At 47.5% G+C, this 14,857-nt stretch overlaps 1 protein-coding gene across 1 annotated transcript in view; it reads right to left on the bottom strand.

The window, feature by feature from the left end:
- Positions 1 to 8,035, bottom strand: part of DNAH9 (dynein axonemal heavy chain 9) — a 170,562-nt gene extending 162,527 nt beyond the window's left edge. The window contains exon 1 of the mRNA XM_044296589.1: positions 7,640 to 8,035. Within this exon, the coding sequence (XP_044152524.1) occupies positions 7,640 to 7,996 (357 nt within the window). The 5' untranslated portion in view covers positions 7,997 to 8,035. The remainder of the gene's footprint in view (positions 1 to 7,639) is intronic.
- Between the last annotated feature and the right edge of the window lie 6,822 nt (positions 8,036 to 14,857).

Below are 14,857 nucleotides of genomic sequence, written 5' to 3'. Positions count from 1 at the left end.
TTGTTTACATCTTGCAGCTGAAAGGGTTTGAGGAGAGTTTATAAAGCTGCCTCCAGCACCAATCACCAAATCCAGATCTAGTCCTGCTCACACAGCGGACGTGCTGTTACCATGTATCAGGGTAGCAGTACAAGCCCGGTCACCTTGATCTGGGCGACAACCACTAAAAGCAACCATTGCAGTGCCCACGAGGTTGTCACCCAGCTTTCCGCATTGGTATGCAGTTACGTTCCAACAGCTTTATGTTGCCTAATCGAATAATGATGTGTCATTCTTCACTGACATACTGGAATTCTATTCATGAACCAGGAAAATCTGGAAGAACAGTATTAGGCCTCCTGCACACGACCGTATGGCTTTTTCAGTGTTTTGCGGTCTGTTTTTCACGGAACCATTGTTCAGTTTTTGTTTACGTTGTGTTTACGTTTCTGTTCCGTTTTTCCGTATGGCATATACAGTATACAGTAATTGCATAGATATAATTGGGCTGGGCATAACATTTTCAATAGATGGTTCAGCCAAAAACGGAACGGAAACGGAAGACATACGGATGCATGGAGCCACTGAACGTGATTTGCGGGCAATAATAGGACATGTTCTATCTTTAAACGGAACGGAAAAACTGAAATACGGAAACGGAATGCATACGGAGTACATTCCGTTTTTTTTGCGGACCCATTGAAATGAATGGTACCGTATACGGACCATATACGGAACGCAAAAAACGGCAAGTAAACAGGAGGCAGGAGGCCTTATTATAGATCCCTGTGGCACAGGTGTAAAATAAAAATCGAAACTGGCTGCCCCACAGACATTAGACCGGCGAACGGCAACCTGCATCACTGCCAGCATTCTCCATGCTGTTCTATGGGAGTTCCTAGACGTGTGCATGCTAGGAGTTGTAGTTTCACAGCAGCTGGCGTGCCAGAGGTTGTATTAGACTGATGGAGGACCCGTATTGAAGTCGGAGATTTGTAAAAAGGGCGATCAGGAGGGGCTGTGACCCCACACCCATAATACTCCATTCATCCCTGGCACCGTCTACTTACTGTCATTCAATAGCAGCCGCTCTGTACTAACCCAGCGACCCGTTCACCCCTTGTGCCGGCAGGTGACACATAAAAGCCACCAGAAACCCACCGTGAGATTGACGGCGGCGGGTAACCGGAGACGACTTTTATTATTGTTGACGTTCCCATCTAATCCTTTAATGTGGGGTCCGGTATAAAACGGCGGGGGGTGCGAGGGCTTCTGGTGGGGACGTTGTGTAATAGGAGTCATCAGAACCTGCATTATTCATCTTGACAGAATAGGCGCAGTCATGGAGCGAGTAAAAACCTGACCGGAGAGGAGGTCGGACAATGGGTCAGCGATCCGGATCAACGGCGGTGGGAAAGAGGGTCACGATGTCCACCATTTACAGCAATGGCAGCGTGACTCTAGAAAACTACTCCCGCTGACTGACGCAGAAAGTACCGACTCCAGACATGGCGCCATACCTGAGCCATTCATCAAGGGAGGGAGGAAAATAGAGAAGTCCGATTTACTAGCTCCACCACCCTGATCGCAGCATCCACAGCGACCCTGTGTGCGGAACCGCTGGGATGACGAGGCGTGCAGTGGATAGCTTGTACTTGGAGTACCCCTTTAAGGCCTCACTTATTCTGGGCCACTAGAAACAATTTTTTTTTTCTTAGTGCTGCATTTAAAGGGCTTCTGTCACCCCCCAAAAGTCATTTTTCATTTTTGGGCTAATTAAAATCCATACAGTGCGATTTTTCCATATATAGGGCTCTTACCCTTTTCTGTTGCTTAGTTTCTTTAAAAACCGCACTTTTATAATATGTTAATTACCTCTCTACCAGCAAGTAGGGCGGTTACTTGCTGGTAGCCGCCGCATCCTCCTTTAAAAAAACGCCCCCTCCTCCTGTTGATTGACAGGGCCAGCGAGCGCTCTCCTCCTAAGGCTGGCCCTGTCTGCGTTCCAAATCTCGCGCCTGCGCCGTACCGGTCTTCAGTCGGCGCAGGCACACTGAGAGGAGGACGCTCGCTCGGCTGCTCCTTCCTCAGTGAGCCTGCGCCGATGACGTCACATCTACACCCGGTGCAGGCGCACTGAAGAAGGAGCGGCCGAGCGAGCGCCTGCGCCGACTGAAGACCAGTACGGCGCAGGCGCGATATTTGGCGATATTTGCAGACAGGGCCAGCCGGAGGAGGAGAGCGCTCGCTAGCCCTGTCAATCAACAGGAGGAGGGGGCGTTTTTTTTAAAGCAGGATGCGGCGGCTACCAGCAAGTAACCGCCCTACTTGCTGGTAGCGAGGTAATTAACATATTATAAAAGTGCGGTTTTTAAAGAAACTAAGCCACAGAAAAGGGTAAGAGCCCTATATATGGAAAAATCGCACTGTATGGATTTTAATTAGCCCAAAAATGAAAAATGACTTTTTGGGGGGTGACAGAAGCCCTTTAAAGAGCCATAACATTTTATTCCCCGGTTTACATAGTTTTTTGTGGCATTAATTTTTTATTGACATCAGTAGTTTTTTTTCCATTTTTTGTTGAGTTAACAGAGAAAAAAACCTTGATGTTAACGCTATTGTATGGGCCACGCAGTGCTGCCATCTTTTTAGGTATTTTTAAACTTTTAGTTTTTTTAATTTAGATTTTAATACTTCTAAATCATTAGGGCTCATGCATACAAACTTATTTTCTTTCCGCGTCCTTTCCGTTTTTTTTGCGGACTGTATGCGGAACCATTCATTTCAATAAAGTAAGTGTTAAGGGGTTAGAGGGGTTTTCCGGGAATCCTATATTTATGTCCTATCCTCAGGATACTTCATAAACATCTGATTGGTGAAGGTCCGACACTGGGCAGCCCCACCGATCAGCTCCTCACAGCTAACCGAGCACAGCGCCGTACAGTGGCCGTGCTTGGTATTGCAGCCCAGGCCTGAGCAGCACCTACACCATGTGACCGGTGAATGTGTTGTCAGTCAGAGGATCTTGATAATCCTGAGGACAGGTCCTCTAAATATTAATCCTAGAAAACCCTTCTAATCTTGTTATACATTATATCATTGAAGAGATGGTGAAAATGGCAAAATGTATAAAATGTAAATATTCCTGTCTATCGGGGCAGATATCTGCTGTGTGATGACCTCTGATGGCATCCATTACACTGCCCATACCCAGCTTTCCATAGATCCTGCTCGGGACATAAAGCTTAGTCATTTAGCAGGGTTACACCCCATCGACCCTCTCTATGTAGGCGTCTGTGGTTACTGATCAGTCAGCCATGGCTGTCCGTTACGTTCCCACACCCCCACTCGCCTCGGCTGAGTGCACTCACAGACCAGCTAAATCATTGCCTTACATCTGTCCAGACCAACTTGCAGTTTGTTACAGTGTATCAGTGCATGTCTCTACTATAGTACATCCCTGTGCCTGATTTCACTGAGGTTTCTACTGTTGTCTCCATCGGCTGCCTGTATGTACAGAAGGAAAGAATAGCTTCTAGGGGCGGATATGTCCATATATATATATGGCACCAGATAGATGGGGGGGGGGGGCTCCGTACATGTATTGCTGAGCCTTGAGGTGTGGATAATACATACCGTACCCACAGCCTGTCATGGGCCGTGCTCCATCAGATGCCATTGCTGAGGCATTCTCCTCTAGAATCATCGCTTCTCTAAAAAAACACAGCGCCACCAGGAGGAGGATGGTTTGCCAGAGAATTACCTACACTGGATACAACTGCAACAAACCCTCAGCTGCTGAGCCGCATATATACAGTTGTCTTGAAAATGTTGCTGGAAATCTCAGGGGTAAAAAGATCTGAGTGTCAGCTGTAGGTTACAACTGACACCCTCTGCTGATGGTGCAGGCTCAGCTCCTGAGTCTGCACCATTACCACGCTGTACATGCAGTGTCCGTCAGGCTCTGCATCAAAGTTTGTGGCACAAAACGCTTTTATGGTTAACAGATCCGGCAGGCTGTCCAGGCAGAGAACATGTTGCCGGACTTCACAGGATCCAGCCTAGCCGGATTCTGATATTCACCGACGGACCCCATTGACTATAATGGGATCCAGGGAGGGGAGGAATCCAGCCTATGTCCGGCTAAAAGCTAGCTTTCGCTCAAAAACCTTTGCATGTAACGTTTCTTGTCTGGAAGAATAATACTGCCACGTATGCCAGAAAGCATCCGGATCCCCACAAGATACTATTAATGTGTACGGGTTCTGGCGGTGAAAGGCAGTTTCCAGCTAGGCCGGATCCTGTGATCTTTTAAACATAAATGTGAACCTACCCTTAGGGCTGTTTCACACGAGCGGATGCCGTGCGTGGCATCCGCTCCGTGAAAGAGTGCCAAGACCCGATGCAGACTGCAGAGGCACGGAGCATTAACATGATTGATAATGCTCCGTACCTCTCTGTGATCTCTTTACTACGAAATCACAGCGAGATAAAGTTGTCATTGTGATTTCGTAGTAAAGAGGTCACAGACAGGCACGGAGCATTATCAGTCATGTTAATGTTCTGTGCCTCTGCAGTCCGCATCGGGTCTTGGCACTCTTTCATGGAGCGGATGCCACGCACGGCATCCGCTCGTGTGAAACAGCCCTTAGGGCATGTCCTCATGGGACTGAAATCCCGCAGATTTGCCAGAGAAATGATGGAGATTTTTAAGAATGAAAAAAATTCAGTGTAAACTGACCTGTGGTGCAGATTTTACATCCTCAGCATGTCCATTTAGGCATCTTGTACACGACTGTATGGCTTTTTCAGTACTTTGCGGTCCGCAAAAAAACGGATCCGCAAAAAATACGGATGACGTTCGTGTGCATTTAGTTTTTTGTGGAACGGAACAGCTGGCCCCTGATAGGACTATCCAGACAATAATAGGACATGTTCTATCTTTGAACAGAACGAAAATACGGAAACGGAAGGCATGCAGAGTTTTTTTGCGGATCCATTGAAATGAATGGTTCCATATATGGTCCGTATACGGAACGCAAAAAACGTTTGTGTGCAAGAGGCTTTAGGCTACATACAAACGACCGTATGTGTTTTGCGGTCCGCAAATTGCAGATCCGCAAAAAAAAAAGGGATGACATCTGTATGTCATCCGTTTTTTTTTTCAGATCCATTGTAACAATGCCTAGACCTCTTGTACACGACCGCATGGCTTTTTCAGTTTTTTGCGGTCTGCAAAAAAACAGATCCGCAAAAAATACGGATAATGTCCGCATGCATTCCGTTTTTTACGGAACAGCTGGCCCCTGATAGAACAGTACTATCCTTGTCCGTTATGCAGAAAATAATAGGACATGTTCTAGCACACGGCCGTTCATTGGGTCCGCATCCGAGCCGCTGTTTTTGCGGTTCGGATGCGGACCCATTAACTTTAATGGGGCTGGAAAAGATGCGGACAGCACACGGAGTCTCCGTTCCGTAGGCCCTGCAAAAAAAAAAATAGAACATGTCCTATTCTTGTCCGTTTTGCGGAGAAGAATAGGCATTTCTACAATGGGCCGCCCGTTCCGCAAATTGTGGAAGGCACACGGGCGGCTTCCGTTTTTTGCGGATACGCGGTTTGCGGACCGCAAAAAATTTAATGGTCATGTGCATGAGGTCTAAGATATAGCTGCAGATTTGCCATGGATTTTTCCGCCACAGATGACATCCTGGAGACACGTACCCTAAATTCACTATAGGTTATAAAAAGTGCTGCACCTATTTAATTGTTTCAGTCCCTCCCCCACATTTCATGAATATCTGCTTGCTGTCAGTGACTAGAAACGCTTATCCTTTACATTTTTTATATCTGTTGCAGAAATGTATGTGACTGAAAATTAGCAGAATTCATGGCACCAAGCGCAAGCATCATTTAGGTGAATGAAACGACCGTAAAAAAAAAAATCTTCAACAAACCTGATATGTGTGAATACAACCCTGAGGGTAAATTCACACAGCAAAATCTGCTGCAGATTACTAGCGGAAAAGAGGGCGTTTTTGGTGGCAGATTTCTAATTTAATGGTAGATTTAGGCCTCATGCACACGAACGTATTTTTTAACGTCCCGCAAAACGTGGTTCCGTTGTACCGTGATCCGTGCCCGTTTTTTCTTCCGTGGGTCTGCCGTGATTTTTGGAGGATCCACGGACATGAAAGATGAAAAAAAAATCTAAGTCAAGTTTGCCATTGAAATGATAGGAAAAAACGGACACGGATCACGGACACGGATCACGGACACGGATGACGGACACGGATGACAATCTTGTGTGCATCCGTGATTTTCACGGACCCATTGACTTGAATGGGCCCGTGAACCGTTGGCCGTGAAAAAAATAGGACAGGTTATATTTTTTTCACGGCCTCGAAACACGGGTCACGGGCGCGGTGTAAAAACGGTGCACAAGCCGAGTTTTCTACGGCCCCATTGAAAGTCAATGGAGCCGCAGAAAAAAACGGAAAACGGCACAACGGCCACGGGTGCACACAACGGTCGTGTGCATGAGGCCTTAGGAGAGGATTATAGAGGCGTTTTTCTTAGGGCTCATGCACACGACAGTATTTTGCGTTCCATATACGGACCAAATTTTTATTCCGTTTATAGTCCATATTCATTTCAATGGGTCCGCAAAAGATGCAGACAGCACTCTGTGTGCTGTCCGCATCCGTTGTTCCATTCCGTGACCCCGTTTTGCGGACAAGAATAGGCATCTCTATAATGGGCCTCCTGTTCCATTTCGCAAATTGCGGAAGGCACACGGGCGGCATCCGTTTTTTGCAGATCCGCAATTTGCGGACCGCAAAAAAATGGCACGTTCGTGTGCATGAGCCCTTATCGGCCCTTATAGAGGCGTTTTTGGTGGTGGAACGTCACTATAAACTCTCCTAAAACCGCTATTGTTTTTTTTTTCTGCTTCCCCATCGACTTCAACACAAAATCCAGTAAAAATCCACTTCTAAGGAGTAACCAGACACTTCAGAAGCAGATCTTAATGTAGCGGTGAAAAATAAAATACCACCATGCGCTCATGGTGACTTTTTTTTCCCACTAAAGTCAATGAAAAGCTATAGATGACATTTTGATGGGGGATTTCACGGAGAAAAATTTGCTTTTTCCGCGATAAAATCTGCACTCGACTCCATTCGTGTGAACATATCCTGAAGATTAAAAATTCCATCCTGATCAACTGACACGGGTGCATCGCCTGTTACATACACAATCAGAATGATATACCAGATTCACAGCATTTCCATTCACTGACAGAAAGCAGAGATTTTAACACCAGTAAGAAAACTGAACTTTTCGTCAAACTGTGGTGCACAGAGGTGCCACATCACATGACCCTCGTGTGATCACATGATTTTGGACCGAGCGGTGGGGGTCATGCTGTGTTTTGCACCTTCGTTTTCACAGAGCCGCTGGATTGTGCCACGATTTTGATAACAATGTGACAGCACTGTGTGAATAGAACCTGAGGGTCTCAATATGGTCACATTCCTAATAATGGGGTGTCAGAGACCATGGGGCAGCGGAGGGCATAGCACTAGGTTTCTAATGGAGGCGGCTTAGTAACTCCGATACCTCCTCTCAGCGTATTCACATCCACACGATCTCTCTTACCTCTTCCACCAACGCGGAGAAGTGATCCAGGGGCGCGTAGGAAAGATCCCCGTAGATTAAATTGCTCTTCATGGAATCGGGGCTGAGGAAGGCGTTGGTCCTCTTCAGGAAATACACGCCTTTATTCTTCATGGAGTTGGGGAACTCTAGCAGGGGGACCAGCAGCCCGGCCGGGTTGAGTGCCACCACCAGCACCATCTGATCTGCCTTCTCCAAGAACTCCTGGAAGATGGCCTTGTTCTCCTCGGTGGACAGACATTTCTGCCAGCGGTCCGCCTTCATCTTCAGGGTTTTCAGGACATATTCTTCTATAAAGCGCAGCCTCTTGTCTGCGGCGGGGGACACCGGGTTGTCCATGTTTGCTTGTAGGTGGCAGAGATTTACTCAGTTCATGTGTGCAGGAGCCGGAGGCAGAGAGGACTGAGTCTGGCGGCTCGGATGCCTCCTTCTTCTGCCTTGGCTGCTATGGTAACTCTGTTTGTATTCAACACGTTGCAGAGAGTTGTGGTTGCTGCAGTTGGGACAATGGTCGATCTCTCCCTGGGAGGCTGTGAGAAGACACACAGGTGGTTAGGTTACCATTGTGCCCCAAACTTTGTAGCTACAGAGACTCTGATTAACCTGTCAGACCAGGTGGAGAGGGCAGGAAATTAGGGACCACGGGACAATGGGCTCTATACTGCTGGTAGTCCTGTTCACATGGTGCAGATACTCTGCAGAGTATTAGGGTGCCGTCACATGCATCGAACAATAAGAGATATCATTTTGCAGCAATTTCTACACAGTTCACCTGTAAAACCGCCACCAGACATGGAGGTCATGTCGCCCTTTACTGCATGAACTACAACAAAACTGTGGCTAAATAAAGCGTTTTTTACAACAATTTAGGAAAAACACGCAGCATTTTGCTGCAGTCATTTCAGCCAGAAATCGTCATGACTGCTGTGTCTGAATACAAGTCATTTTTTGTGGTGTTTTTGTGGTATAATGGTTGCGGTTTTACAATATCAGCGCAGTGTTGCCAACTTACATAGATACAGAACACATCACAATACGGATGTCAGTCAGATGTATATATGGGAGTGCCCCTGATACACACCTCCCAAATATTGTCCCTATACAGTAGCTATACAGTGCCATACGTCGCCCATAGCCCCTCATGTAAGAACATTTATCCCGCGCGGTACGGACGCTCCATATAGAGTTGAACAATTGACTATCATTTTGTATAGACCACATGAGTTCAGTCGCCATTCAGGATCGTGGAGAAGCCGCGGTAGGTGACGTACGGTTAGTTTCCCAGACTTCTGAACGCTCAAACCGCCAATAGGGGCATCACAGCAGTTCTGGACTCTTAGGAAAGCTGGGTGACAATCTTTGGGGGAAGTGGATGCCATTTTGGTTGTAAAAGCAGCCTAGGAAAGCTGGGTGACACGGTTTCCATATTGGTTCTGAGAGATGGGCTGTATGAGAAGACGGGACAGTCGCAAAGGCATGTGTAGACTTTAGGCTGGGTTCAGACCTGAGCGTTTTACAGCACGTTCCTACGCGCTGTAAAACGCTCAACAGGCAAGAACCAATGATTCCCTATGGGAATGGTTCTCACCTGAGCGTTTTACAGCGCGTACGATCGCGCTGTAAAACGCCTGACGCCCAAAGAAGTACATGAGCTTCTTTGGGGCGTCTTGTCGCACGTTCCCGTACATAGACTTCAGCGGAACGCGTGACAATGGGCGTTCGCTTGTCTCTGTATGCGCGATTGCAAACGCCCGTACAATCGCGCATACAGAGCGCTCCATCGCGAACGCTCAGGTCTGAACCCAGCGTTAAAGGGGGTGTCTAGCTTTTAAATACTGACGAACGATCCTCCTGATAGGTGGTCAGTATCAGATCGGTGGTGGTCCCATACTCAGCACCCCTGTCGATCAGCTGTTTGCAGCAGCCGCTGGCACCAGGTGTCGGCCCCCCCACTGATCCCATAATGTGACCTAGGAAGACAGATAATCAATATATATAAGGTGGACAATCCCTTTAAGTTTTTCAATCGGGGTGGGGGTACAACTGCAAAAATTTCAACCATGTGCGGCCAGTCCGGAGCAGGCGGCATCCTGAGACGTGTGAACCCTGGATCCGCATGTAACTGGTGTCTGGCCCTTATCTTCTTGTACAGTGTTTGCGTCTGTCGCTCATCTGGTAAATGTGATTTATAAACCCTGTGTCATTTCACAGCTGGAGTTCTGTTACACTGTGAGGGTCATTTACCAAAAAGTCACACTTCTTTTTGACGTAAAATTGTTGCATGGCCCCTTTTTTTTTCCGGTAGGCCCAAGACGAGGTGCACGCCCCTTCATAAATTAGGCACATCTTCCAGCAGCAAAGCCTGCGTAAAAGGTACTAAAAAATACATTAAAAAATTACAGACGTCACATTTACACGTCCGTGATGTAATCCGTGATAAGATGGTCAGTGAAGATATACGTGAAGGATCGCTGTTTGGTCCGTTTTTTGCTCTCTCATCCGTGTTTCACGGAAACTGCTCAGCTAAAAATTAATTTACATGGCATTTCCTCCAAATGATTCGTGAAACGCGGATGGCTTGCGTATTTTTCACGGACCCATAGACTGTAATGGGCGATGGATCATGTGACAGATCATGTGATAAACGTAGTGACGTCATCAAAGGTCCTACAGAACAAGACAGAAGAGATGCCGGCTGCGCAACCAAGTGGGTTAAGGTGAGTTAAAAAAATAAATAATTTTTTTTTAACCCCTTCAGCCTATTGTACTATGTATTCTGTATTCAGAATGCTATTTTTTTTCCCTTATAACCATGTTATAAGAGGAAATAATAATGATTGGGTCCCCATCCCGATTATCACCTAGCAACCTTGCTTGCAGATGCTTGCGATTTTCACGCAACCCCATTTATTTCTATGGGGCCTGCGTTACATGAAAAATGCACAAAGAGGAGCATGCTGCGATTTTCACGCAACGCATAAGTGATGCGTGAAAATCACCTGCTCATGTGCACAGCCCCATAGAAATGAATGGGTCAGGATTCAGTGCGGGTGCAATGCGTTCACCTCACGCATTGCACCCACGCAGAATTCTCGCCCGTGTGAAAGGGGCCTAAGGTTTGTAGTTTCTCCCACACATTCAAGGGCTGGAAATCAGGTAAGGAGAGAGATTTCTGATGGTCGTATACAACCATGGATTGTGTAAGGTGGAAATGGAGGCTCTGAAGGGTATGGGCTCTGCTGTGGGGAGGATACGACTGTCCAGTAGCCAATCCTTATGTTTCAGTCTATGGCGGCCTTTGGGTCAGCGAGCTGCAGGCAGGGCCTGAATGCTATACGGGCTTGTAGAACAGACAGGCAGAGGACGAGGCTCGGTGCTCACCATAGGACGATATGTCACAATTTCAGTCACATACGTTTTTGCCATTAATAATATTTGCTGTGGTTTTTGGTTAGGGAAGATGGGAGCAGCAGGTTCACTCCTTGGCGTACGGCTGGTTGTATTGGCCAATGGTGGCGTGATTTTACCACAAAATTATGAGGCCATTGGCTGCCGTGAGCGGGCGTACCTTGGCTGTACGTGGCCAGCTGCATTGTTTGTTCCTACCCATAGGGCCAGTTCACACTAAGTTTTTCTATGCTGATTTTGGAGCGTTTCTGCCTCAAAATCTGCTAAAAAAAAAAAACACACCTGAAAACCGCCTCCCGTTCGTTTTAACCCTTAGGCTAACAGCGCCGTACATGTACAGTGCTGGTGCGATGTGTAAACATGACGCTCGCTCGCACATACAGCGGGCGTCATGGCCGGCAGATCTCTGCTGTAGATGTGTCCAATCCGGGCATAGGTAGTTGCGCTGAATACTGTAAGCCTTAGGGCACTTTCACACTTGCGTTTTTCTTTTCCGCCATAGAGTTCCGTCACAGGGGCTCTACCGGAAAAGAACTGATCAGTTTTATCCCCATGCATTCTGAATGGAGAGTAATCCGTTCAGTTTGCATCAGGATGTCTTCAGTTCAGTCGTTTTGACTGATCAGGCAAAAGAGAAAACCGCAGCATGCTACGGTTTTATCTCCGGCGAAAAAAAACTGAAGACTTGCCTGAACGCTGGATCCGGCATTTTTTCCCATAGGAATGTATTAGTGCCGGATCCAGCATTCAGAATACCGGAATGCCGGATCCGTCGTGAAAAAAATAAATGCCGGATCCGTTTTGCCGGATGACACCGGAAAGACGGATCCGGCATTTCAATGCATTTTTTCGACTGATCAGGCATTTTTAAGACTGATCAGGATCCTGATCAGTCTTACTAATGCCATCAGTTAGCATACATTTTGCCTGATCCGGCAGGCAGTTCTGGCGACGGAACTGCTTGCCGGATCTCTCTGCCGCAAGTGTGAAAGTAGCCTTACTGAGTAGGCTAACAGTATTCAAACTGCAATTCTTATTTTGGCCACCAGATGGCAGGCCAGGATAAGAAATGCGCAAAATAAGCTAATAATAAATTCCTGATAAACCAAAAAAATAGTAATGTAATAAGCTCATATACAGTATGAGGCACATAAAAAAATCACAAAATCACAAAAAAATAAACAAAAAGTAAAAAAATATAAAAGTTTAAATCACCCCCCTTTCCGTATACCGTAATTAAAAAATACCTAATTGACAATAAATATAAACATCATGGGTATCACCGCAACGGAAAATGCCCATACTATTAAAATATTTTTAAAAAATCCAATACGGTGAATGGCGTAACAGAAGAAAGGGTCAAAATTGCCAATTTGCCATTTTTTCATTGCTTCTCTTAGGCCTCATGCACACGACCGTTGTGTGCATCCGTGGCCGTTGTGCCGTTTTCCGTTTTTTTTCGCGGACCCATTGACTTTCAATGGGTCCGTGGAAAAATCGGAAAATGCACCGTTTTGCAGCCGAGGCCGTGATCCGTGTATCCTGTCCGTCAAAAAAATATGACCTGTCCTATTTTTTTGACGGACAACGGTTCACGGACCCATTCAAGTCAATGGGTCCGTGAAAGAACACGGATGCACACAAGATTGGCATCCGTGTCCGTGATCCGTGGCCGTAGGTTACTTTCATACAGACGGATCCAAAGATCCGTCTGCATAAAAGCTTTTTCAGATCTAAGTTTTCACTTTGTGAAAACTCATATCCGACAGTATATTCTAACACAGAAGCGTTCCCATGGTGATGGGGACGCTTCTAGTTAGAATACACTACAAACTGTGTAAAAGACTGCCCCCTGCTGCCTGGCAGCACCCGATCTCTTACAGGGGGCCGTGATCAGCACAATTAACCCCTTCAGGTGCGGCACCTGAAGGGGTTAATTGTACTATCATATACCCCTGTAAGAGATCAGGGGCTGCCAGGCAGCAGGGGGCAGACTTCTCCCCCTCCCCAGTTTGAATATCATTGGTGGCCAGTGCGGCCCCCCCCCCCCCTCCCTCTATTGTAATAATTGGTTGGTGGCACAGTGTGCGCCCCCCGCCCCCCTTCCTCCCTCTATTGTAATAATTCGTTGGTGGCACAGTGTGCGCCCCCCATCGGCCCCCCTCCCTCTATAGCATTAACAACATTGGTGGCCAGTGTGCGGCCCCCCCCCCCCCCCCCCCCCCGATCATTGGTGGCAGCGGAGTTCCGATCGGAGTCCCAGTTTAATCGCTGGGGCTCCGATCGGTAACCATGGCAACCAGGACGCTACTGCAGTCCTGGTTGCCATGGTTACTTAGCAATAGTACAATAGTAGAAGATTCATACTTACCTGCTTGCTGCTGCGATGTCTGTATCCGGCCGGGAGCTCCTCCTACTGGTAAGTGAAAGGTCTGTGCGGCGCATTGCTAAATGATCTGTCACTTACCAGTAGGAGGAGCTCCCGGCCGGACACAGACATCGCAGCTCCCAGGTAAGTATGAATCTTTTACTATTGTACTATTGCTAAGTAACCATGGCAACCAGGGCTGCAGTAGCGTCCTGGTTGCCATGGTTACCGATCGGAGCCCCAGCGATTAAACTGGGACTCCGATCGGAACTCCGCTGCCACCAATGATCGGGGGGGGGGGGGGCCGCACACTGGCCACCAATGTTGTTAATGCTATAGAGGGAGGGGGGCCGATGGGGGGCGCACTGTGCCACCAACGATTTATTACAATAGAGGGAGGAAGAGGGGGGCCGGGGGGGGGGGCGCACACTGTGCCACCAACGAATTATTACAATAGAGGGAGAAAGCGGGGGGCCGATGGGCGGCGCACACTGTGCCACCAATGAATAATTACAATAGAGGGAAGGAGGGGGGGGCCGCACACTGGCCACCAACAAATTATTACAATAGAGGGAGGGAGGGGGGGCGGGGGGCCGCACACTGTGCCACCAACCTATTATTACAATAGAGGGAGGGAGGGGGGGGGCCGCACTGGCCACCAATGATATTCAAACTGGGGAGGGGGTCTGCCCCCTGCTGCCTGGCAGCCCTGATCTCTTACAGGGGGATATGATAGTACAATTAACCCCTTCAGGTGCGGCACCTGAGGGGTTAATTGTACAGATCACAGCCCCCTGTAAGAGATCGGGTGCTGCCAGGCAGCAGGGGGCAGTCATGTACACAGTTTGTAGTATATTCTAACTAGAAGCGTCCCCATCACCATGGGAACGCCTCTGTGTTAGAATATACTGTCGGAAATGAGTTTTCACGATCTAACTCATATCCGACAGTATATTCTAACATAGAGGCGTTCCCATGGTGATGGGAACGCTTCAAGTTAAAATATACCATCGGATTGGAGAAAACTCTGATCCGATGGTATAAAAGGGACTCTAGACTTTACATTGAAAGTCAATGGGGACGGATCCGTTTGAAATGGCACCATATTGTGTCAACATCAAACGGATCCGTCCTCATTGACTTGCATTGTAATTCAGGACGGATCCGTTTGGCTCCACACGGCCAGGCGGACACCAAAACGACTTTTTTTTCCATGTCCGTGGATCCTCCAAAAATCAAGGAAGACCCACGGACGAAAAAACGGTCACGGATCACGGACCCACGGACCCCGTTTTTGCGGACCGTGAAAAAAAACGGTCGTGTGCATGAGGCCTAACAATTAGACTTAGATTTTTTTTCAGAAATATAATGCAGACAGATCCGTTCTGAACGGATACCATCGTTTGCATTATAGGAGCGGATCC

The sequence above is a fragment of the Bufo gargarizans genome, chromosome 6 (assembly GCF_014858855.1).
Source record: "Bufo gargarizans isolate SCDJY-AF-19 chromosome 6, ASM1485885v1, whole genome shotgun sequence".
Classification (NCBI taxonomy): Eukaryota; Metazoa; Chordata; class Amphibia; order Anura; family Bufonidae; genus Bufo; species Bufo gargarizans.
The sequence above is the reverse complement of the archived record's forward strand: the minus strand, read 5'-3'. Positions and strand labels throughout refer to the sequence as shown.